The sequence below is a fragment of the Dromaius novaehollandiae genome, chromosome Z, assembly GCF_036370855.1.
Source record: "Dromaius novaehollandiae isolate bDroNov1 chromosome Z, bDroNov1.hap1, whole genome shotgun sequence".
Lineage (NCBI taxonomy): Eukaryota > Metazoa > Chordata > Aves > Casuariiformes > Dromaiidae > Dromaius > Dromaius novaehollandiae.
Genome location: NC_088132.1, coordinates 8,768,195 through 8,791,975, shown reverse-complemented (window position 1 = coordinate 8,791,975; position 23,781 = coordinate 8,768,195). Strand labels below are relative to the sequence as shown.

The window sequence follows — 23,781 nt, the reverse complement described above, 5'->3', positions numbered from 1 at the left end:
GGGGCGTCAGTGCCAAAGCCAGAGGGGCAGGGTGAACCCCACTTAGCGACCTCTGCTTGCCTGAAGAGCAGCGTGCGGTCATCACCAGCACTGGAGGAGTGCATCCTCGTGGGAATGCTTCGTCCCCCAGTCGACGACCAGATGTGGCCCCGGAGAGCGCGTGGTCACCAGGAGTTAGGGGTGGCCGGGTCTGTAACAGCGCAGAAGCTGGGTGAGCCCCTCTGCGTGCCTCCGCGTCCAGCCCCAAGAGCCCTTTCCCGGCCAGGGAAGGTGTCCTTTCCCCGGGTGAGCAGGGCCAGTGGAGGTCCGGAGAGGGGTCAGACGAGCAGGGTGAGGGGACAGTGGCGCGTGGCCGTGGAGCAGCTGCAGAGCCCCGCTTCGCAGGTACCCTCTGGTGGCACCACGCGCCCCGCGTGCCGGAGCACACACCGGGCTCCAGGCAGCTCTGCAGGTAGCTGCGCTTTCAGGGGTTTTTTTTTGGTAGAAATGCTGCTTCCAGGACTGCCAGTGAGACAGAGCAGGGCTCCCTCTCCAGCGGCCTGGGAGCAGCGGCCACCGCTGACCCCGCGGGGAGGTCCCGGTGGGGCCGTCTGGCTGCCCGGGAGCGGGCAGGCTGCTCCTGCAAGGGCAGGGTGGAAGCCCCGGGCCGCGCAGAGGGGCATGGCTTGGCGCGGTCCGAAGTTCGCGGCGCTGCGGAGCGAGCGGGCTGTGCTTCCCAGCAGGGCTCCCCCGATTCACAAGGAAGAGCTGAATTGGGCGGGAGGGACAGATCGCGGGTGAGGCGGGTGGAGAGCAAAGGAGCAAGGTGGAGCGAGGCAGAAAGCTCTGCAGATCCAAAAGCCGCATCCAGCTGCCCTCTGCTGAGAGCCCTGGTGGGTCAGATCGAGGACAGCGTGATGGAAAGAAAAAAAAAAACCTCATGAGGGATGAAACATGAGCTTTGTCTGCAATTCGTGACGGTCTTTACCTGGAGGGCTTGAAACTGGTCCAGGCTGGCAGAGCATGAGACTCACATTCGGCACCATCTTGCAAACCTGAAGGCACTTTTGCACAGCTCTTCTCTAACGTCCATTGCTGACAGCGAGTCAGTTTTGTGGGATGCTTTTGCACAGCCGCAGCATTTTGGGAAGTGTGCTGGAGCAGCCCTGAAATAGCAGGTGGTGGCAGAAGTGCAGACCAGCTCCTGCTACCTTCCTCACCTCTGCAGAAGGGTACGCCTCCCATTCCAACCATCAAAATCATGTTAAAATGGGGCTTATAGAAATAAGCTCTTCACAACGCTTCTAGTGCTGCTCAGATTTGTCACAGAAACCCACAGTGTGAGGATAAAAAATGAGAAAGAGATGGAAGTTAACTGAGGATATTGCTATCTCAACATAAATTACATGCTCTACAAACAGCAAAGTTGACTCTGCAAATATTAAGAGGAATAGAAACCATAAGCTGCAAGAATGTGCTGGAAGAAACAGAATGGGTTTCATTGGTGGTGAAAGTGCCCTTTTGTTTGATGATATTTGATGAGGCTTCCTGTTGGTGTTAATTCATATATACCCAAGTAGTTAATAGGTTATTTTTTAAAAAAAAATAGTATTTGCACAGTAGGTGATTTCTGAAGTCAGAAGTAGCAGGCAACCTCAAGGGCGCACAGTTCTGCTTTCAGTATCTGCATGCAAGACCTGATTCTTCCTTTGCTAACGATTTAGCTAAAGTGAAAGTGCAGAGCAGCATGTATGCATGCAGGCTGATGGTATAAACAGCACACAAAAGAGCATTTCATTCCTCCATTTTTCTCCAGGTGGATACTGCACCCCTGGATGCACAGAGGAAAGTGGAGACTGGTGTAAGCGTTACAAGCAGTCTCGAAAATTGGCCAGGCGTGACTGAGTGACCCCTACTGCCAAAAATTCACACAAATACAGTGTCACTGAATCACATCTGCTTTATGCACAGAGAAACAAACATGGTTGCCCTGCTCTCTTCTTTGCATGAATTCATACCAGCGTAACTTCAGAGACTTTAGCAACTGATGGACTGCGAAGACCAGGCCTTAGCTGCAACACCCAAGGACATCCTCCACAAACACTTCCCAAGAGTCGTTCTCACTTTGAAGGGGTCACCTAGCACGTGTGCTACCTACTTTTCTCCAGCATGGTGCTCAAAGTAGGGGGGTGGGTTTTAAATGGTGTTCAGTCCTGCATAAGGTGGAATCAGCAAGAGCTGAGAAGGAAGGAAGTGCAAACACCAAAAGCCACCTCCTGCTATGCGGGAAATGTTTTTGTATTTAGTGTTATGTTATGTTTAGTGTTTGGTCACATTCAGTGGGTGTCAGCACCGAAAGCCCGCGGCTCTGTGTAGACTTATTCTTGCAGAAGAAGAATGCAGGAAGAAGGAGACTCTGAACTCTGCTTTATTTTTTTTTGGTAAATTCCAGTGCATACAGGTTCCCAGACTAGCAAACTTGAACATCAACATGGAAGTACCTAACCCTGCTGCCAGCATGTCTTATCTCACCCAGGTTATCTCTTCGGAGTAAGAATGGACTGCTAAAGGATCCAAAATGCTTCCTCTTTTGGTTTCTTTGGAAATGTGCTTGGCCTCAGCACTGGCACAATGCTCGGGACTTCAACCTCCCTCCAGCCTTCCAGGGTGACTTGAGCCATGGCTGGATTCATGCAGCTGTAATGCAGCCCCAGAGAAGACGTGTCAGCTCAGAGGACTAGGAAGGGACAGCGCTGCAGTAGTTTCAGCCCAGCTGTACCGGAGCTCTCCCCATCCTGCCCAGGCACGTGGTCTCGCCCCCTCCCTTATGCCAGCACTGCGGCTTGGTTGGTCCCCTGCTGAGCATTTACTGGGGAAAAAATAAATCCTTTTTTTTTTTTTTCCTGTTTTTATCCTGAACGGCCACACCAAGGATTCAGACAGGAATCCTTGCCTAGGAGCATGGGGGAAAGGGAAGGTCAACACCTGCCAAGGAGCTGCAGGCTGTCTGTGGGACCGCAGGTGCATAGGGATCATTTCTCATGGCCCGGAGGTCTGAACAGGCGGAGGTAACATTGAGGGACATTCCCGCTGGCATAAAACAGCAGCAGTGCCCTGCTCTTGATTAAATTTACCCAATTTCCATCCTGGAAAGAACTGACGAGTGTCCGGCAGAGCCCTCTGAGACAACCTGGTGGGCTCGCGACCTGCGCGCTGCTCGGCCGGCCACCACTCTTGGCACACGGGACACCAGGAGCCTGTCGAGCTGCTGGGAAGCGGGGACAGGGAGTCCGGGGTGCTGCTGGGCGCGAGGAGCCACATAATCCGCCAGAGTCTGTGCCAGCAGAGCTGCTGTGCTGTTTTATTTACACGGCTCCTTGCCTTCCACGCAGCTCCCCGTGGTTGCCGGGATGCTTATCTGGCATGTACGTCGCTGAGCAGTGCCGCAGGTACGGGTTAGTCAAGCCGTGCGGGGCTGATGAGTCAGACACACGTCCCTGCAAAAGGCAGGGCCAGTGCGGAAGCAAGGTGGCCACGTTGCCGTGATGCAGAGCCCGGACTCGTAAGCCCAGCTGCCCCACGTGTCCTGAAACCAGACGCTGTCCTGGGTTTCCCACAGCTCCTTCTCTCAAGTCTGTGGCCTGCTGGAGGCAACTCGGTGGCTGCGTGCAGCTCCTGGAGGGTGGTGTGCTCTGGCCAGCCTGTCCCCACCGGGCTACAGTGTCGTTTTGACTTCTTCTTTCTGCTGTCTCCAGTTTCCTGCATCTAGAGCCACGGGGAGGACATCATCCCGGCCAGCCATCTGGGGAAGAGAAGATGCACCGCGAACTAAAGAGCTTGTGGTTTTCTGGTGTGGAGAGAAGGAGATGAGGGGGGATACAACCAGGGGTTATGAAACTGTGAGGGAGGCAAAGCGGGTGAAAGCGGAGCTGCTGCTCACCAGATCCACCATGCAAGAACAGGGGTGTTTGATGACACTAGGACGAGCTTGACTTAAAACAGACGAAAGAAAGTGCATCCTCACCTAGAGGGAAGGGAACTTGGGGACTGAGAGCGCTAGACCGAGCCCTGGACAACATCCCCAAAACAGCTGCTGGAGGGAAGAGGCAGAGTGCCAGGGCAGCCCTAGCCCAGCAGCATGGGGGCTGTCAGGCAATGCTGGCCTCAGTGGATCTTTGGTCTGAAACTCAACATTTCTGCTATTCTTTGGGGTCCTGCTAGTTCATTTTTTCCCACTTGCCCAAGGGCCTGTGTAGGAGAAGATGTAGCTGCCTATGAATGTGTTTATTTGCATCCTTTAGGTTTATGATCTGATTTCTCTGGATCACCTGGGTGAATCCAGCCTCCTTGGTCAGTTGTTCCTTGCCACAGGGATATCTCTGGGCAACAGGAGATGGAGAGGAGATGCAGCTCTCCTCGTCTCAAGGATGAGCCACAGCAAGTTTTGACCAGCTACGGCTGGCAATCAAACCAAGGCAAAGCAGTGTGAAGGACCCTTCCCCCTGTTTCCCTGCTTCTCCAGCTCCTGCGCCTTCGAGAGCTCCAATGTGGCCTGGCTTGGTGGGCAGCTGTGTGGTCCTGTTGGCTGACAACATGTCCCTCTGCTCCCCCTCAGCTGCCAGAAGTGAGAGGAAAAGGGAGGAATAATGCCTGTCTTCAGTGCATTTTGTGCCCTTGCAGCTAATGTTATCACTCAAAACACTTGATTCATCAAAGAAATAGACACTTACTCACTTCTGGCCACGTGGGAGCATCTACTTCACAGTAGTAAAGAGAGGAGGGAAGCAGTTGGAGCTGTGGGCTAGGTCTGGCAGGTCTGGCTAAACCACAAATTTCCCGGGAAGCGGTAAACGCTGTTCCCTTCCTTGCTTACTCACAGTTACGTCCTCAAGAGATTTACGTGCCTGGCTCCCTGACACATCCAAGGGGAACCTTTGGGGACCTCCAGGTCTGCTCTTCTCGCTGCAAAGGGGAAGAATAGATCCGTCTGTCCTCCTCTTCCTCATGGGGAGAGCTCAGAGGAGACCCCCTCCAGGAGGAGAGGCCAAACCGGCTCCCTTCAAGGCAGAGGTGCTCCCCAACTCCCCCCGGCTCTTCAGGATGACCTCTGCGTCTCCAGACCAGGATGGCAGCCCTGTCAAGACTGGTCAGCACTGGAAACACCCCAAATTAGTATTTCTCATCAAAAGGCTTCTTTCTGTCTAAATCATTCTTGGGATTTTTTTTTTTTTTTTTTTTTTTTTTTGGCAAGAAGGAGAGGAGTGGAGAAATTGCCATGCAAACCATTGGGGCCATCGAGTTTAAAGCTGTGATGATAATTTTCTCTCTGTAAAAAACATCTGGAGGCAAAGAGGGAGCTAAGGATGAATATGGCTGTGACACTTGCTCTCCTTATTTTAACTTACTCCATTGGGCAAGGGGAGGATCTGCCATGCACTCTGGGCTTGGGCTGCATGAGCAAGGCAGTGCTCCGTTCCTGGGGTGCTTTGGTGTTTGTGGGTCCCTGGTGTTTGTTGGTGCACATAAAGTGAGAGAGAAAGTGTGCAAAAGTGCTGGGAGAAATGGCAGAACAGGAGTTAAAAGGCTGGTGTCAGCGTAGCAAGTCAGGAGGCTGACAGCAGCCATGAAATCCAAGAAAGGCTATTGATAACAGCAAGGAAAAGGCAGGTGCTGGGTGGAGCGGTGACGATACCAAGGCCAGACCACAGATAAGGCCACGACGCAGATGTGGAGCAAGAGCAGTGTGATGCAATTCAACCTGGCCCTGTGCCTGCTGTGTCCAGAGAGTGGGAAGTCTGCAAACAGTGCCATGGTCACTCACGATGCCAGGGTGTGATAAGGATGCACAGCAACACAGGCGATCTTGGGCATTAGAGCAAGGTAGCCACCAGGAAACTTTCTGCCCATCCCAAGGAAGAAATTCCACATCTTTTGCTTGGGTGTGACAATTGGCAGGGCTTTAAACAGGGTCTTCAGGCCTGTGCTTGAAAGAAGAGGCAGGAAAAGAGAAGATCAGTTCACAACAAGTGATCTCGCCTGCATTATATCTTAGTGCTTCATTTTAATTTGCGCTGTGAAGACAGCATCATTTGATCACTGAGGAACCAAGTGGGGGAAGATCAAGCCCTAAACTGACCATTTTTTAATTTGCCCAGCTTTTCCACCTACTGCTCCACGCACAAAAGGGATACAGGCGTTTCCTGTTGCTTTTTGTTTAGGGAAAGAGACCCTGAGAGCATAAAATGCCCAAGCTACACAACCCCACTCCATAGCTCCTACACCTTATCTGGGATGAGCTGAACGAGCCAAGCCACATTGCCATGCCTGATGATGCTCTAACAGCAGCATCATGAAAGCTTTTGGAGTCACAAGACTTGGGGTTTGGGGTTTTGTGGCAGTAAATACCTTGAAGAACCCTGTAAAGGCCCATGATAGCCCTCACCCAAGGCTGTGCTGAGTGTGCATGGGGTCATCTCACAGGATGCAGCCCTGTACTGTCTACATGGCTGAGTACTGGCTCAGTGCACATTTGTTAGGTAGTGGCCTAAGTGGACAAAGCAGCATGTGCCAGAAAATGAGAGCTGCTGCTATTCACAGGACCCAGCAGGGCTGGTGACAGGGCGCTCTGAAGGTCTCCAGTCCAACTCTGTGCTCCCAGCAGGGCTGTCCCCAGCGTGAGGGCAGAGTGGCCCTGACTTTGTGCAGCTGTATCTGGAAACCCACCATGGATGGAGAGCCCCCGCTCGCCTGCTGACCTGGGTTGCTCAACCTGGGGGGGCAAGATTCCTTCCTAGCATCCAACCTGACCATGCCAGGCAGCGATCTGTGTCCCGTTGCTTTTTATTACATCATTTATTACATCTACACCAAGAAGAGACTGGGTCCATCAGCTTTGTAAATGCCCTTCCAGTAGTTGTAGGCTGCTGTCAGGTCCCCCTTGGCCTCCCCTTTACTAGACTAAACAAGCCCAACAAACCCCCATGTGCCTCAGGAAAAACTGCTAATGCAGTTAAATATTTACTTCAGTTGAGGGATTTCCAAAGTGGAATAATAATAAAAGCCAAAGGTTATTGAACTGTGCAGGCTCAATGAGGAGGGAATATAAAACATGTGCAGAGCCCTCTAAACGGAGCTGACGAACGGTCCTGCAAACGGAGTTTTTAAACGTTTGCACCTCAAACTCGTTCAGAAGAACCTTCCCCCTTCCCAAAACCCAGTTAAGACCCTGCTGAGTCAGGCATCGGAGAAGGTGAGAGCGGCTGCTGGTGAGAGCTCGCTACCTGCACGTGAGGAGTGCCGGCGCCGGGCCGCGATGCCTCCCAGCAGCTGATGCAGAGCTGGCAGCGCTGAGCCATCCGCTTGCCTGGCCGAGGGCTCTCCTTGCTTCGGGTCCTCCTCCTGTCACGTTTGCTCTCCAGGGAGCCAGGCCTGGGCGCTGGGAGGGCAGAGCGGGGACACTTCTGATGACCTCCTGGATGGGGAAGGACACGGCCCCATGCTGTACGTGTCTGGAGCTCTCCTAACTGGCTGGTGGTTTCCTTAGGACGCTCACCCTGCGGAGCCCAGCGTGTCATGCCTGTTTGCGGTGCAAGGGAGACCTTCCTTCGTTTCTGGCTCAGCCTTAATCACAGCAAGTCTGTCCCTGCTGCGTTGCAATCAGCAGTGGTCTTCAGCTGTGATACGGACTTCCCGGTCAGCAGCCCACTTTTCCATGCATCCCTCTTGGCCGATTGGTCGATCTCCATTCACCTGAGGAAGGTGATGATGGGTAACGAAAATGTAGCTTCTCAGGAAAACGCAGGGAAGATGCTCACGTGTGAAGACTGACATCAGGCATTCAGTCTCATAAGAGAAGTGGCTGAGATCTTCCGCAGAGGTGATCTGTTTTGAAAAGTGCTCCCCTGAAAAACCGGCGTCTTTCTCCACTGAGGATTCCTCCCCTGCCTCTTTGCCCTCTCCCTGCTCCATGTGCCCCCGTACGTTTATACTGCATATCCATGCACGCAGCCCCCTCCTATTGCATTAGGTCATAGCCGCACAGACCAGCCTGAATTCCCTGACTTTTACACAAGACGTCTCCCAAGCCGGGTGGAGATACCTGTCACACCTGAAGAATGGCAGCTGCACAGCTGGAGGGCTGGTTCGGAGGAAATATTCCTGGAAGTAAGCTGGCTGGGGCCAGCGAAGATGAGCAGCAGCGTTTACCAGCCCAGACTACAGGGCAGACGGGTTTTAAAGCAGCCTCAACTGCGCGAGAACCTTCGGCGGGACACCCAGCCGAGCAAGCCCGCCGGCAGCCCAGTCCCCATCGCGGCAGCTGGAGCTGGCAGGCTGCGCTGGGATGGTTTATCAGCTCCCGGGGCTGGCTTGAGAGGAGGCGTGCAGCTGCGCGAGGGAGCCCGAGTGATCTTTCTAGGCGCACAGCCCTGCCGTTCCCAGCACAGATCAAACTGTTCAAAATGTTGCTTTTCCCAGCTCCAGCGAGATAAGCCGGTGCCCTCCGCTATAAAGGGAGCTGCAGGCAGAGCGAAGTGCAGGGGTGTTTGCACCTGCGTCGGCAGCACCATGGCTGCGAGGGGGCTGGTGGTGCTGGTGGCAGTGGCGGTGCTGGTCACTCTCGTTGCTCCGGGAGGTAAGTCTGCTCCTCTGCCAGGGAACGGGGCTCTGCCGAGGCAGTCCTAGAGCCCAGAGGGACTGAAAACGGGACAGAGAGTGGACGTGCATGGAAACTCCAGTTTGGAGAGGCGGAGATGAGAGCGGGATACCGTCAGGGGTTGTGAAGCTGTGAGGGAGGGACAGCAGGTGAGGGCAGGGCTGAGTGCTGCTGTGCTGGGAGAGGGACACTTGGTGTCCTCAGCCTGCCAGGAAGGAGAGGTCCCTGTCCGTATGGGCAAACTGAGAAAAGGGTGGATGGACACACGGGCAGAGCAGGGGGTGGGGAAAAGGGCTGGAGTAAACACACCACACTTTATTAGCAGCTTGGGGCAAGGGTTGCAGGTTCATAGGCCATATTGCACTTGGAGGATGGGTGGATAGACAAGGAGCACAGGATGAATGGGAACCAGGATCTGGGAGAAACAGCCTGCGCGGGCTGCAGCGTATATTGGAGTGGCAGCTGCTGTTGCTCCTGTCTCCAGGAAGACACGCGTGGCTTTGCGAGAGCACCCCGTCGTAGTGTATTCAGCCAGGAGGTAGCTGTGTTGCAGGCTCTGGAAAATTGATGCTGCCTAGGTGCACACACAGACAGTCCCACAGCAGTCTGTGCATGGGCCCTCCAGCTCCCAGGACATCTGTGTGCCCCCGGGGTCTTCTGTACGAGGACTGTGAATTATGGCTAGTGCTCTGTCTGGCCAGGGACAGGGCAGAAAATGAACTCGCCAACTGCAGCTCCCACTAGCAATGCCAGCTGTCAGGCTGTGCAGTCACCCAGCCTCAGCCCACCGCAAATGTTACTCGTCCGCAAGCAGCACTGCACCCATTTACGTTTCTGGGATGTGTTCGATGCTCTGTGGAGCTCCCGGTCCAAAAACTGCGAGGAAGGCTTACAGGGAGAGAGGGTTTTGGGGATGGGAACAGGCATTCACATCTCTGCCCACCAGCTCAGCCAAGCTGGGTGGAGGCTGCGCACTCTGCAATGCTGGGGGTGGCATGCAACATACGGATCTCACCCGCATGAAGCCCACACAGCTGCTCCTCAGGACGGGCCCTAAATGTGCTCTGCACAGCTCGGCCTTCCCTCTGGTTTGGACGTAATCCTGTGTCGATGCCTCGTGCTCCTGCCACCGTTTCTCTCTGGAAAAGTTGGTCACAGGTGTTACTTTATTCCCTTGCATCAAATTCATGGGACTCTGCTCTTTTTCAGGGGCAGAGCTGAATGAAGAGAATAGCCTGAGAAGGGTAAGAGATTTCTCTTCTCTCTTGGTCATGGCTTGAGATGAGCTTTAGCTGCCTCAGTGCCCGGCATGCCTGGGACAGAGGCTGTTCTCAGGAGTCAAAAGGAGACAAATGCTGTGTGTAGCGGAGGCGGATGCTGTTGGCACTTAAGTGGTTGCTATGGCTTCTCCTTTCCAGCCCCTCTGTGGAGACTTGGTCAACCTGGAGGCCTGCCCCTTGCTGCACATGCCTGTCTGCGGGACCGATGGGAACACCTACGCCAACGAATGCTTGCTCTGTGTGCAGCAAAGGTAAGCTCATGCCTCCAGCAGGGACCTCCCGGGGCCTACCTGGGGCTGGCTAAAGCTAGGCGCTGCTCGGATGCAGTCGTTCAGGCTCCCTCTGCAGCCACTGCCAAAGCCACGGCACGTGGGAAGCACGCACGTTCCTGCTGGGAAAGGGAAATGGGACACCTCCACGTCCGCCGGGCCCCATGCTAGCCTGCAAAGCCTAAGAGCTTTGCCCTCACGCGCTGGTCAGTACCCAAGGGTAGACTCAGTTGCGCGCCCACCCCTTGGCTGCAGGTCCTTGCCCCTTCCTTGGCGACAGATTTTACCACCGTGCAGCTGGAGACTGAGTGGTTTAGCTCACTGCGTGGGCAGACGGCTAGTCCTGGAAAAGAGCGTAATATTTATGCCCTGGATAAGCTTGCTAATCAGCTCAGCCTGTGGCCGCATGATCAGGATATCCAAAAGATGGGATTAGGAGTCCGTGGCCAGGAGACCCTCCGGCGTGAGTGCCTGCAAACTGGCAGCAAGCCAGAGGCCCTGGACAAGGCAAGAGAAGGTCCCCCCGACCTGTGCTGCCTGTGATTAGAGAGGGGAGAGCTGGACTTAAACCTAAAGGGGTCAGCTGGGCATCTAATTTGGACAGTCAAATAGCATCGCTAAGTCCTCCGAAGAGATCACTGCGAAAGCAGGCGCCCAGTTACATGGCTCCTGGCTCTACCGGCAGAGCGTCAGTCCAAAGGGGCCACCACAAATTTGAGGGCTGGGGCAGCAAGGACCTCATGAGGCTCGGTAAGGAGAAGTCCTCGGTGCCCTGGGGTAGGATAACCCACAGCCTCCGTCCAGGCTGGGAAGTGGCTGTCTGAGCAGGGGCCCTGCTGTGAGGGACCTAGGGCAAGCATCAGGCAAAGCAATCTGCGTGCCGGGCTGCACGAGGAGAATCGTTGCCAGTATTGCCTCTGCATGACACTGGACACCTGCGACACTGTGTGACACTCGGGGTCCCCCGGTTCAAGAGGGATGTGGGGAAACTGGAGAGGGGCCAGTAAAGAGCTGCCAAGACCAGTGGCAGGGGTCCGTGAGGGGCTGGGGGGGCTGCGCCTGCCTGGTCTGGCCAGGGGAGGTCAAGGAGATGAAGCAGCAGCGACGACTGCTGCAAGGGCCGCTGCGAACAGGATGGGGTCAAACGCTTCTTGGTAGGACCAGGAGATGTAACAAGGGGCAGCAGCCACGAACGGCAGTGCCGGGAGGTTCGCATCTGGCCCTTGGGGAAACTCCTTCCCCGGGAAGTCGGGCAGCCCTGGGACAGGGCCCCGGGGAGGTGGAGGGTCTCCATCCTGGGGCCGTCCAGGCGCAGACGAAGCCGGGGCCACCCTCACCTCTCCCTGGGGACAGCCCCGCTGTGCGCGGTTTGGGCTGGAGACCTGCCACCAGCACTGCTGGGGTGCCTGCACACCCAGGGAGGGGACGTCCTCGTACCAGGATGGCTTGCACTTGTCCCACTCTTTTAGACAGAAAAATGAAAGAAAACCCCCTAATTTTAGAATAATCAGCTTCATTCCATGGGCCAGATGGGAGGCCTGAGTGTGACTCAGGGAATATTTTTTGTCAAACTCTTGCTTTCTTTTTCTTACATTATTCTAGGAAAACCAGGCAAGACATCCGGATTTTGAGGAACGGGGAATGTGAAGGAGACTGAGCTTTCTGGTAGCTTCCTGAGCCGTGGAAACAGGCGATTAATTGATCCTGTGCGCTCTGTGCCGATTGCACGCCTCAGTCCGTGATGGTGAATAATAAAATGACATCCACAACGCTCATAGGAACACCTTTATTTCCACAGCATTATTTTATGAAAGGCTGAGGGAAAGGACCACACGCCAGTTGCCACAAAGAGCTACTAAAAGTTTGCAGGCAAAACGTTCCTTTCAAATCCACATCACATACAAGGGCACTGCACTGTGAATATTTTCACCCACATTGCTGTGAGAAATGCCATGTGGGAGTAGCAAGAAACAGACAGAGCTTTGAGATCCCGGTGAAGAAGGTGCTGAATGAATGCAGTTTTTCTGTAGGAGGCAGCTCAGCGAGGGGAAGGTAAAGTTTCCACAGCATGGGAAAATATGACTCTCTTTTCCCTAGCTCCCTAATAAACACCTTAGCCTCCAGAGCTGATGCAGACTGAAAACAGTAACCTCTGCACTTCTCATATTAGATGCTATTCAGCTCTTCGACCCAGATGGCTTCACAGGAGGAATCAGCCCAGAGGGCGAGGGGAGCACTGAAAGAGAGCCCGAGAGGACACCCCGAACCCCAAGGACCCTGGATCTCCGCTCCAGCTCGGGAGCATCCTCCAAACTCAACCAAGGTGCTGACTCCCCAAAACTGCTCTCTGGCAATTGCGGATTCCCAGGATCAGCTGCCACGTTTCAGGTCTAGGTTGGTCTGGTTTCAGGGACGTATTTGAGACTGTGGCTGGGTATGCAAGGAGCTCCCTTTGGTCACAGTGATAAAGACCAGAGGACACTGGCTAAGCTAGGACTTTCGATTCAGCTCAGCTCTGCCCCAGATGTTGTACCTCCGGACAGTGACTGACTGAGATTTCTCTTCTGCTTTAACAACGCATTGGATTGCCTTGAAAAGTGCTTCACCGTGAACTGAAACACTGGAAGGACAGGGCTATGCTCGCCCGTAAGGGACCAAGCCGCTGTGACTTTCTACCGTGCTCGCTCACTCCATTTGTAGGCATCTGAGGGAGGATCCTGGGTGTGTCATACAGTCAAGTGAGCTCCCTGTAGTCAGTGGCCATCCTGTGAGTCCAGGAGCGCTGCCAGCGTCATGGCCATCGCACTTGGCCGGCTGGTCGCATGGTCCATCCCTCCATCCAAACGCACCTTTTCCTCTTCAGCACCTTCCTGCACCCACCGCGTGGGATGCCTCAGCTCTGTAATGCAAGGCAAGGCCATTGCTGACTGATTTAACGCTGCAACTGAAAATAGGATTGAGGACCATAAAAGCAGCTATGCTTGCTCAGATCGGATATCCATCTAACCTCAGCTCAGCACTGAGCAACAGCAAATAGCTGGAAAGTAGTGTGATAACAGGGCAAATCTGTAGGGACATTCCTCAGGATGCCAACCTTTTTCTGGAACAGAAGGGCTTGCTGTCTTTTAAAGTCCATCCCAGATCTCCCCCTCCGGGTCTCTCCTCAACAACGGGCACCACATTTGCCCCCTTTCCATCCTCAGGTTGCGAGAGCAAGAGCAGACAGTGACCTGGCTATTTGCTACGGCCAGCGTAGCCAGGCTGTCCTGCTGGTCCCTCTTCTGACGGAGCCTCCCCTGCACATCAGGGAAGGGTCTTGGTGGAGTTTTCACCCCCAGATGTTCCCATGGCGACTGCAGATGTGAAAAATGGTTCACTGCTGCTCCTCTCTGCCCCAGCGCTGTCTGCTCTGAGCGCTTGTGGCACGAGTGAGAGGGCCGCCCGCCCCGCTGGCAGGAGGTGCTTGGGCAGCTCGGTCCCGTCCCCATCCTGGGTGGGGGGACAGTTCCCCCCGGCACGGCGCGGCGAGGGCCCGGGCCCTGCTCCTGCCCTGGGAGGGGGCAGCAGCTTCTCCGCCCCGCACGGGGAGACGGGACACGAGCTGCACGGGCAGAGCGATGCAGCAACACCGCCGCCCGCCAGCACGGCCGCTCCGTCTCCCCTGAGAGCCGTGTCTGTTTATTTACAGAGGTTAGGAAAAAGCAACACAGGCGACTCGGGGGCTCTTCTGAAGAGGGAAACCGCATGCCTCCAGCACAACGTGGAGTGTTTATTCAGAAACAGCAGAGCTGAAGCACACACTTGTGGGCCAGACCTGCGAGGTCAAAGCGTGGGCAGCCCCAGGGCAGGATCGGCGTTGGCTCACCACGCGCTGAGTTCAGTGACACCCATCCTCCTGCCTCTCCAGGGACCTGAAGCCCGTGGACTTGCTTGCTTATTTCATGCTGCTAAAGAAGGGGTGACGGACGGAGGAGCGAGAAGCAGGCGGGTCTCTGGATACATCCTCCCGCCTCCCGCTGCAGCAATGCCAGGCAGTGGGACAGGAGAGATACCAGTCAGGGTCATAAAGTGCTCACATTTATACAGATCCCAAGCCTGGTGTTGCGGCAGCACCAGCTCCAGCCATGCCAGAAAACAGGTCTGGTGGCAGGAGCCACCAGATTTACCTCTAGTTGTCCCAAGGACCAAGAGCTTCCTGGGCTTTTCTGCAGTGAAAGCAGTGGAAGGGACTAGCATTGCATTGAAGTACATGGCCCAGGGTGTTTTTCCGACTGAGCAGCTCCGTGAGATGGCAGAGACACTCTAGGGGCTGCTGATATCGCTGGGCTGGCGTCACAGCTGGACACCTGACCGAGCACCCGCAGCTCCTCAGGCAGAGAAACTGGAAACTCAAACGAACATGGCCCAGGCCTAGCTGAAATGTGTAGTGAAGCAAAGGCAGAGGAAAGCAGAGCCTAACATAGCATAAAGTATCCAGCTGTAACGGTCAGAAAGCTTAACCTAATTGCACAAAGTCAGAGGGAGGTTCAACCACAGCAATAAAGCTGCAGAGGTGTCCCAAGCTTTGACCCGATCTGCTGCAGATCCCTTTTGGGAAGAGGACGCTGCATTGCTGGCACTGTCGGGGGGGATGGGAAGGCAACACAGGCTCTAAAATGAGCCCAGCTTCCTCAGCATGGGCACATCTCTGCCATGCAGTTTTCCTCCTTACGGCACGAGCAATTTGAAACTAGACGGTGGGGTCTGAAATTTTCTCATGGTTATTCATCACGAAAGCCTTCCAGTGGGTTGGTAAAACCACTTCCTTGGGATTTAAAGCAATTCTCCCACAAGAGTCAAATCCTACAGGGATTTAGGTCCCGAGAGATGCAAGTACAGGCTCATTAAGGTTTTAAAGCCCATCTATCCCATTAGGGACTTCTAAAGAGGTTGAGGGCACAGCCACTCTTTTTTTTAGAGAAGACCTTTAAAATGTTATTGGTTTCTACCCAGCTAGGATTCGCAGCGTAAAAATGGCTGGAATGGAGTAAACATTCACAGTACCGGCTCTGCAGTGTCATATGACACTACTCTGCTGAGTCAAGAGTGATTTATCAGACCTCACCAGGCTTCGGAGCGATGGAGTGCTCCTGCCTCCCAGGCACGTGAGCAGCTGGGCTGAGCCGCAGCCTCAGCAGACGTAGCTGCTCCAGCAGCAGGGTTGAAGCTCACCAGCCCCGGTGTGAGCTTCCCTGTAGCCTCATGCGTGTTCACATGCCTCCCAAGCAGAGTCTCCCACAGCTGAGCACCCTACAAGGCTGGCTCTTCATTTGCCTGCACAAGGCTGGGGTATCACCGAGCCATGCAGCATCTCCCGGTGCTGCAAGGACGCACATCCCCACTGGCACCGCGCACCTTCCCTCCCCTTGTGACCAAAACTCCCCCCCCCCCCCGCCCCGAATGGCTTGGCAGCCCCACATCTCCACGTGCCACGCACCCTCCTCCCGTATCAGAGCCTTCCCACAGCTGCTCTGCTGGCACCGCCCTGCTGCTGCTTTGGGGGCTGTTAAACCTACCCCACCTCTCCAGAGGTGCCACGTAATCTGCGTTGGACACGGGGGAGAAGGAGCCCCGGAGGAAAGCGGTAACATGAAGGATAAGCAGAAAGGCAGCAGAGGTGACCACAAGCCCCGGGGTCTGGGCCACCACCGATGCAAAGGCTACATCTTAAGAAATTGTGCTGGAGCTTTCAGTGCCCTAGAGAGCGAAACTGCAGCTAGAAAAGGCTGTATGTAAAAGAAAGCCTGGCAAGGACAGAAGGCAGGCCAGATCTGCTCACCCCTGGGGAGTGCTTGTCTGGGGACTCCCCCGAGAAGACACCCCCCTCACCATGAGCAATGGGCCAATGCCCTGAGGACCATGGTGGTCGCCATGTTACAGGGATCTTGTACCACCCTTGCAGCTCCTTGAACTCACTGGAGTGAGGTTATGGGCACTGGAGCCAGTCCTGAGCCTGAGCAGTTGAGTGTCATGTGGAGAAGAGTGCTGGTAAAAGCTGCATCCCAAATGCTCAGTATTGAGAGCGGCAGAACCTGCGCCCAAAGCGGTGATGTGCCCTTGGTCCAGCAGAGCTGTTATGCATGTGTATAATCGTGAGCTCTTCGGCTCTGCCCCTGCATGAGAAAATCTCGAGGCCTTTGCAGCAGAAGGCTGAATTTCTGCCTTGTCCTTCATGCAGAAAACAGGGGCAGGGTGACCCAGCTGCCCCAGCCACGCAGACCACACCGACCCAGGAGTGTGCCAGGAACAACCAATAAAGAATATGCTCCTGTGAGAGCACAGATCTGGCCTCATTCCTCCCACTGGATTTACTGGTGCTGCCTATTGCCAGCCTCCTTCATGAGGGATGTGTTTTGCTCTCGAGCTTGTGGGGGATCGGCTGGGTACAGGACCAACGAGTCACTGGGGAATCCTCAACCTCTGCAGTCCCTTGGTGGGAGCTTCTGCGGATGCGTTATTCCGTCTGGATTTCCCAGCAAGGTGGTGCAGCCCTTAGAAGGGTCACCAGAGCTTGGGTGGAAACCCAGTCCTCGGGGATTTCCATGGTTTGGTTGCACAAAGCCACCGCCGCCTGGACCTAGCGCTGGGGACGGTCCTGCTGCGAGTGAGGGGGCTGGACTGGAGATGCAGGTCCCTTCCCACCAGCACTGCTAGGCCCTGTGATCTGCTGGGGGGCCTACGCACAGATCTTTTGAACAGCTCGTGTCCCACTTCACACCTCACGCAAGAAGTCCTTGAGGGCTGATAACACCTCCCTGCATCTCTGGAAATCGGCCACGAGACAGTGCCGCATCCTGCCCCGCCGTGCAGCCCCTCTCGGTTATACAGGGGGGCACCCGAGGCCCGGTTTAGCAGCAGTGAGTGCAAACTTCCCATGCAAAGGGGAATTACTTGCGGCGTAGGAGCACTAACATGTTTTGCAATCAGTACAGTAGGACCTGGGCAGACCCTCACACACCTTTGCACCGTGATAAGGAGAATATTATTACTCTGCTAGTGGCCTGGCCAGATAAGCTGTTTTGGGCGGGCAGTCTGCACTTTTTTCGAGCTCTCCTTTTGCTGCACCACTAACTCCAGATGACCTTCCCAAGGAACTAAGCTGCTTTTTATTTAAAACCGCAAAGAGCAATGGAGAGTTTAGGTAAAGACCATGCTTACTCGGACCCTTCCCTGCCACCCTCCGCATCCCGTGAGGAATACGCCGTGCCAGGTAATGCCCCCCTAACCTGAACTTTTGAAGGGAGAAACTAATGTTCATTGCACTAGTGGCTTCTAAAGAAGGAGTTACTAATTTCCAATTGATGCTTGGGGAATTGAGGAGACACATTTAACTGCAAAAATCTGTTTTTTCCATGTTGTATTTCAGATCCTCAAAGCAGAAGCACCTATAAAAGGCTTTTTAACTCAGATAAAATCCTTCAGCCACTGTCAATATAGTCTGTAGACTGGCAATACTGTTTCACCGTTCTTTTAGCTGGAAGGATTTTTTTCATTTCACCTCAGTACCTTTGAGTGTTTGGCTAGATATTTTTCATTAGGTTACTGACATTTTACTACGATCTTTCCTGCCTAGTGCTGGGGGGTGACGAAGCAGGAAGCTTTGGGGCAGCTGTGGGAGTGTGCTCTTGGACAAGTTAGAAATGAATGAGGGGTGTTTTCTAGCTGTGCAAAATCAATTTGCTCAGGATGGGTTGGGAAGGAAACCGACCGCGAGCAGCTAAAAATGCTTTTTCTGCTCTCAAGTCATTTTGAAAGAGAAAGAAGGTTGGTTTTGCCTGCACGGGGATGTGCGAGGGATTAAGCAGTTAAATCAGAGTGCTGTGCAAATCCCGCTGCTGTAACTTGTAGCCACCTCTTCCCAGGCAGCTTCCTGCCTTTCGCTGTGTGCCTGGCGGAGTTATTTCCTGCTGGCTGTGCCCCAGCCACCTCTGACACCCGGGAATATCCACCCAGCTGTACGCCGTGCAGGTCAAGTGCAGAGGTTTTTGCCTCCAAGGCTGACACCTTCTCCGGTCTCTGCCAGGACTGAGCAGCTCTGCCACTGCCCGCGCATGTTGTGGCCTTCACATCTGTATTGCGTCCTGTTGCGTCCCCTCTCTTTGGGCTAGTGAGACTGAAAGGTTTTTCTGTGAGAGGAGCTTTCTCCTCCTGCGAGTCTTTGCTGTGCTCAGAGCAAAGAGGGCTCCTGGAACTGCTATACGAATGACAAGAATAAAATCACAGAACTAAGTGACAACAGCACAGTGCAGGATTGCTTTTGTTGTTGTGGTGGTGGTTGTTGTTGTTAGACAGCATCTGGAGTACTGTGAACGGATTTTGGCAACTCAGTACAAGGACAAAAGCAAGCTGGGACGAGTCCAGAGCAGGGCCTCCAAGACTGCTGAAGGCTGGAGAACATGATGTACGAGGAGACACCTTTATATATAACGGAAATTTTTCTCTCTGTGAGAGCAGTGCAGGAGCAGAGAGGTTGTCTTCTAGATCTTTCCAGCTCAGCTGGATGAGGCGCTGAACAACCTGATGTAATTTTTAAGTTGGCCAAGCTTTGAAGAGGACATTGGAACAGACACCACCAGGGTTTCTTTCCAAGATAAATTACTCTGTGATTATTATCATCACTAGTGACTTGTGCAAAGATCTGCTTTGGGTAGAGTTGGGCTCCTGCTGGCAGCTTTTCCTCTTTCCTGTCTTGGACTATAAAAAAGGCTTTTCTCATGGCTAACACTGACATCTGGAACACAAGAGCTCTTGTCCCAGCTCAGCCTTGGAAGCCATCTCACCTTGCCAGTTATCCCAGCTGGACAAGGGAAGGGCAAAATGACAATCCCGTGCTGATACGACTTAATGTTTTAGCGTGAGCTGAGGCTCTTCACAGAAGAAGCTGGATATGATTACATCCGTACGGAGCAGTTAGTAGCTTTGTTGCTTGTCCATTGTGTGAGTTTTGTCGAAACGCTGAAAATCAGTGCTGTTATGATCTCTTCCGTGCATGTGTGGGAAGATTCCCCTCTCCCTCCAGGCTCCAGAGAAGTGTTATTCCTACTGAACAATGCCCTTTGTCTGAAGGGAACGGCCTCGTACTGCCTCATCTAAGCCAGGTCTTTATTATCACAGGCTGGAGTCCAACCAAAAAATTCAGGGCTGACTGGATCGGAAACCGTAAGGCCTATTACCACATGGTCAGGGATGTTGTCCGTTAGTTCCAGGTCATGCAGAAGAGAAGTTCGGTGCAGGCTTCAGTGAACTTCTGGCATTCGTTTGTCCACCCGAAGGTGGCTGAGATGTCTCTTGCCTCAGGAAGCCGCTTAGAGACCTTGTTAGCCAGTGAAATGGGCACAGCTTACTTAGGCCAATGAAGGCACCTCACAGAGCTCAAGTAACCGAGCTCCTAAAGGTGCTCTCTTCTCCTGGTAGCTGCAAGTAACCTTGCCCAAATGGAAATGTCTTTGGAGCCTTCTCACATGAGCCTGTCTATCTTCAGCCCTGCCATGGTCCTCCTTATAGCTGCAGACTAGCTTGGGGCTGCTTGTGTGGTCACTGGGGCCAGGCCCCTCACTACCACCATATCCTGGTCTCTGGATCGCCAGACCCTACAGGGGATCAATCAGCCTAACACCCAGGAGTATGCACAGAAGGGAAGTCCCGTGTCCTTTGGATGAGCCCTCTGCCTCACAGACCTGTTCCCCTGTGGCAGGGTTGGCCCTTCTGCAGGACAAGGCTTTCGTGGGAGACTCACATGGAGAAGGCTATCAGTCCTGCTTGCTGGTAATTTTCCAGTGGACATGACCCAGACTGTGGTGGTAGTGAAATGGTTTGAGAGTCACAGACGTTTCCCATGTACCAGCAAAGGACAGGAAAACACATCAGTATCCTGAATGCCTCGTGATGGGACCGGCTGACCAAGCATACGAACAGCTCTGCCCAACTCGTCGGCCTTTGCTCCATCTAGACAAGCCTCCTGACTGCAGCAGTGGCCAATAGCAGCTCCCTGGGGAAAAGCGGATGGGACAAACATGAAGAATTATCTTGCAGCCTGCAGTGATGTGTGGCTGAGGGATTTCAGGGTGCCTTCATGCCTCCTCTGCCCCAGGTCCTGAGAGTGATGAGCTCGCAACAGGTTGGGAAAAAGTCACCCAAAGGCTGCAGCAGCAGCAGGAAAATGACCACTAGTAATTTAGGGTAACTTATAGCACAGGTGCCTGGGAGCTTTGCATGTAGTGTCATTTGCTCCTACCTGCTGGTGCTGCTTTGGAAGTGCAGCTCCCCAAACTGTTTTTTACCAAGACCTACTTCATGGCAAAAAGAGCGCAGAGCCTGATCGCCTGCATCAGGGCTGTGTCACCAAGCAGGGAGGGACTGAATTGTTCCTTGGCCAGGATGTTATGTTAGCACTCACTTTGTTCTTGTAGATGTCATCATCACACGCCGCTTGAGAGACCGGGAGTTGCTCCGGAAAAGAAAAGCAGAAGCCCAGGAGAAAGACTCAATTCAGTGGGTTCTGGGGTAAATTTTATTTACACCATGGAGTCATTTTATTCTACGCTTAACCTGTGCCCAGGCACGGCAGCCCAGCAACTCTGTGCTCATGCAGTGACGGAGAGCTGGAAGAGTCTCCCTTGCCACGGCCCTGCCTCTTGTTCCCTGGGATCTAGGTGGGTGCCAGAAAGTATCTCCTGCCTGCCCAAGCCAGCAGCGGGTCCCATCTTGCATCACCTATGGCCATGCCTGGACCAGGGCGGGTGCAGCAGACCGTGGGCACCAGGGCAGCTGGCTCAAGGGGGACGGGGCTGAGGTCCGTCTCCTGAAGGGAGGGGTCCCTGCTCAGGCAGATAGCCACCAACTGCTAGAGCTCTGGGCTGGGATTAAGGGATCGAGGAGCTTTATGTAGCTTTTTTTTAAATGCAAAAACACAGTTTCTCTGGGAAAAAAAATGGGTGGGACTCACAGCTTGGGGCCTGGCAAAGCTGTCCCTGGGCAGGAGGGGCTGGGATCCCGAGCAAGGAACTCAACCCCAGACGAGGGGAGAAAGAGCTCTGCTCCGTGCCCAACTCCTTGCCTGTGTGAATGTCCCGGCAGGGAGCAGGAGAAAAGCAAACGGCAAAAGAGGGGCAGAGGCGCGGGGAGAGGACGAGGCCGCCAGCTGGTTACGGAGCCCAAACCGGAGCCCGACCTGGAGCCGGACCCTCGGCCCGAAGTGCTGGAGGGAGATAAGCAGGCACCGGCTGAGCCAGCAGCACCCACGCCAGCGTGTCAAGCCCCGCCGCCCGTGCTGACCTCTCAGGAGCTCCTCGGTGGGACCCCTCAGGGGGCTGCGGAAGGGGAGCCGGCAGACGGGAGCCGGCGTCCGGAGGGTGAGCTACCGGAGAGGGGCTGGCGTCACGGGGGTGGTGGGCGAGGCCCCCGTAGGGTGAGCATCCGGGGACTGCAGGGCTGCATTTCCAGGTCTTGCAGCACCAAGCGTGCCAAGGTTTTCCACAGCCAGCTCTCGGCAGCCGGAGGGCCCGGGTGTCCACCCCCCGGACCTGACCTGGGCAGCTGTGAGGAGGTGTTTGGGGTGAAGGGGCAGATGCTGATCTCCAGGTCGTGGAGAGTGATCAAAGTCCACTGCTGTCAGCAGGCCATTGACATGGAGCCTGTGACCTGTGAACGGGTCCTTGTCCCAGGTGCGTCTCTGCGGGCCTTCTCGCACTGGGAACAAGTGGCTGTGTCCTAACGCACCTTCACGGGAGAAAGGTTCAAAGACTCTTTGTCCCCAGCAGCAGCTGGTTCACTGACACGTTTCTGCCCCAGGTCCCCTGCTGCCTGAAACAAAAGCAATTAGAAACTGGGGGTCAGGTTTAGCCAAGCATGATGGTGGGTCACCACGCTCCTCATTCCTCTGTCAAGACCCAGGTCAGGTGACGCTGCTGTGAAAAGTGGATGCAGTCTCTAGAAACTGCCGGTCAGTGCCAGCACTGCTGGAGTGCCGAGGCACAAATGTGCGCTGGCCACAACCTACCAGTCTGCCCCCAGGGCGGTGGGAAGGGAGAGGTGGGAGCTGGAGCAGGGGGTGCACGTCTGCTGGGAGCTGCCCTCCGTGGGACCCCCCTGAGCAAGGTCTCCTAGGGGTGAGCCGGGACCAGACCCAAACTCATTTGAAAGGCAAATTGCCATCTGGGCTCAGGAAATCCATTCGTCATGAACGCTGCTTGGGCCAGCAGGACTTTTTCGCAGATCTGGCTTGAGGAGAAGAAAGACAATTTGTTCTAATAGACAGTGCAAACTAGGCATACGGAATGCTTCCAAACTAGGAAAACCTAGGATCGGTATTCCAGAGGAGGTAAGCATCCTTCAGTCCCAGAGCTTTAACGAGCAGTGAGCCAGGGAGCAGTGGGAGCATTTCCAGCACACTTTGTTGGGGAGGGAAGGAGAGGCCTTTTGCTACAGGGCTTGTAACAGGCTTGTGCCGTGGAAAGCAACCATTCTGCAACGGCCAGACGCTAACCAAGGCATGTCACATGAATCCAGCTCCCGAGCACTGAGATCTTGAAAATGACAAACATTGGGGCTGCATTTATTCGTCTTCTGCCTCTGAACCCACTGGGGTTTACTTCCTTCAGCTCCCCTCCGCAACCCAGGGGACTGCCATGTCATTCAAAAACCAGAAAAGCTACCAGAAACCATTTCACGTGTCGTGCAGTCACAGGAGCCCAGCCACCAGAGCTTTAGTTCAGCATGGCACTGAGGGGTAAAGCACAAGAGCCCTCCGATGTGACATGATCTGTCTCTTAAATGCTTTACAGGTGAAGAGGCAGTCCTGAAACCAGATGAAGCAGAAATACCGGAGGCTTTGAATATTCCCCTGGAAAATGACCACCAGGATAATGAATACTACACACCAGTTCTATTTTAATTTTTTGTTTTGTCTTCTGTCTGATAAACTCAAGCATTGCAGAGTGATTTAGATCAGCTATTTCCATGTGAGTAATAAAACCCAGCTGTCCTGGCAAGTCCCCTTCCTATAATGTTTTTAGGCTATGATAGAGGAAAATGCAGTCGCTTCTACAAAGGCAGTCGTTTTTGACCCACATGTCCGTGGCCCTCTCTGCCAGCATATTTCACCTGTATGGCTGTGCTATAGAAGTCTGAATGATGCCCTACTGGTTTGCAGTTTCGGTGTACAGCTTAAGTGTACAGACCAGCATTTGTCCAAGGTCTCCAAAAGGCAGTTTTGATTTGCCCGGCAAAAATGCAAGTCACATTGTGAAGCTAAACCTCACTGCGACTTTTAGGTGGCTGGAGCTCTGTGGCTTGGGCTTTTTTCCTGCATGGTGAACCCTACAGCCCCTTGTGTTGTTATCTTCAGTCTGAAGGTCCTTCTCACAATCAATTTTCCTCTCTGGTATCCTGTTCTCTTTCCCAAAGCCTGGGAAGTGTTTTGTTTTCATCATCTGAGTGAATTCACTCCAACCCTGCTGAGCTGCATTAGGCAAAATGAAAGATGGTTGAAAACAGCTGTGTGTGACAGACTAAAAATACGCTGAACCATACCCTTTTGTTAGGAAAATGCCATCTGGGACAA

General features: G+C 54.1%; 2 protein-coding genes across 3 annotated transcripts; both read left to right on the top strand.

The window, feature by feature from the left end:
- Positions 1-8,394: 8,394 nt before the first annotated feature.
- On the top strand, positions 8,395-11,956 carry SPINK4 (serine peptidase inhibitor Kazal type 4). The gene is made up of 4 exons (XM_026111172.2): positions 8,395-8,611; positions 9,842-9,876; positions 10,051-10,163; positions 11,784-11,956. The coding sequence occupies exons 1-4, from the start codon at positions 8,545-8,547 to the stop codon at positions 11,836-11,838; spliced, it is 270 nt and encodes an 89-aa protein (XP_025966957.2). The 5' UTR covers positions 8,395-8,544; the 3' UTR covers positions 11,839-11,956.
- Positions 11,957-17,050: 5,094 nt separating this feature from the next.
- Positions 17,051-23,209, top strand: HEMGN (hemogen). 2 transcript variants are annotated; one of them, XM_026111149.2, is made up of 4 exons: positions 17,051-17,430; positions 20,630-20,723; positions 21,297-21,571; positions 23,003-23,209. In XM_026111149.2, the coding sequence occupies exons 1-4, from the start codon at positions 17,349-17,351 to the stop codon at positions 23,110-23,112; spliced, it is 561 nt and encodes a 186-aa protein (XP_025966934.2). In that variant the 5' UTR covers positions 17,051-17,348; the 3' UTR covers positions 23,113-23,209. The 2 variants fall into 2 exon arrangements, with proteins under 2 accessions (XP_025966934.2, XP_025966935.2); XM_026111150.2 differs by having other exon boundaries at positions 17,071-17,430; positions 20,630-20,711.
- The last annotated feature ends 572 nt before the right edge of the window (positions 23,210-23,781 follow it).

Excerpts from the sequence above, each read along its gene's own strand:
- HEMGN (XM_026111149.2), top strand. The coding sequence starts at position 17,349 with ATGGAGAGTTTAGGTAAAGACCATGCTTACTCGGACCCTTCCCTGCCA. Across the intron at positions 20,724-21,296 it reads TCAATTCAGTGGGTTCTGGG|GGAGCAGGAGAAAAGCAAAC; the intron begins GTAAATTTTATT and ends ATGTCCCGGCAG. Across the intron at positions 21,572-23,002 it reads CGGGAGCCGGCGTCCGGAGG|GTGAAGAGGCAGTCCTGAAA; the intron begins GTGAGCTACCGG and ends AATGCTTTACAG.
- SPINK4 (XM_026111172.2), top strand. The coding sequence starts at position 8,545 with ATGGCTGCGAGGGGGCTGGTGGTGCTGGTGGCAGTGGCGGTGCTGGTC. Across the intron at positions 8,612-9,841 it reads CACTCTCGTTGCTCCGGGAG|GGGCAGAGCTGAATGAAGAG; the intron begins GTAAGTCTGCTC and ends GCTCTTTTTCAG. Across the intron at positions 9,877-10,050 it reads AAGAGAATAGCCTGAGAAGG|CCCCTCTGTGGAGACTTGGT; the intron begins GTAAGAGATTTC and ends TCTCCTTTCCAG.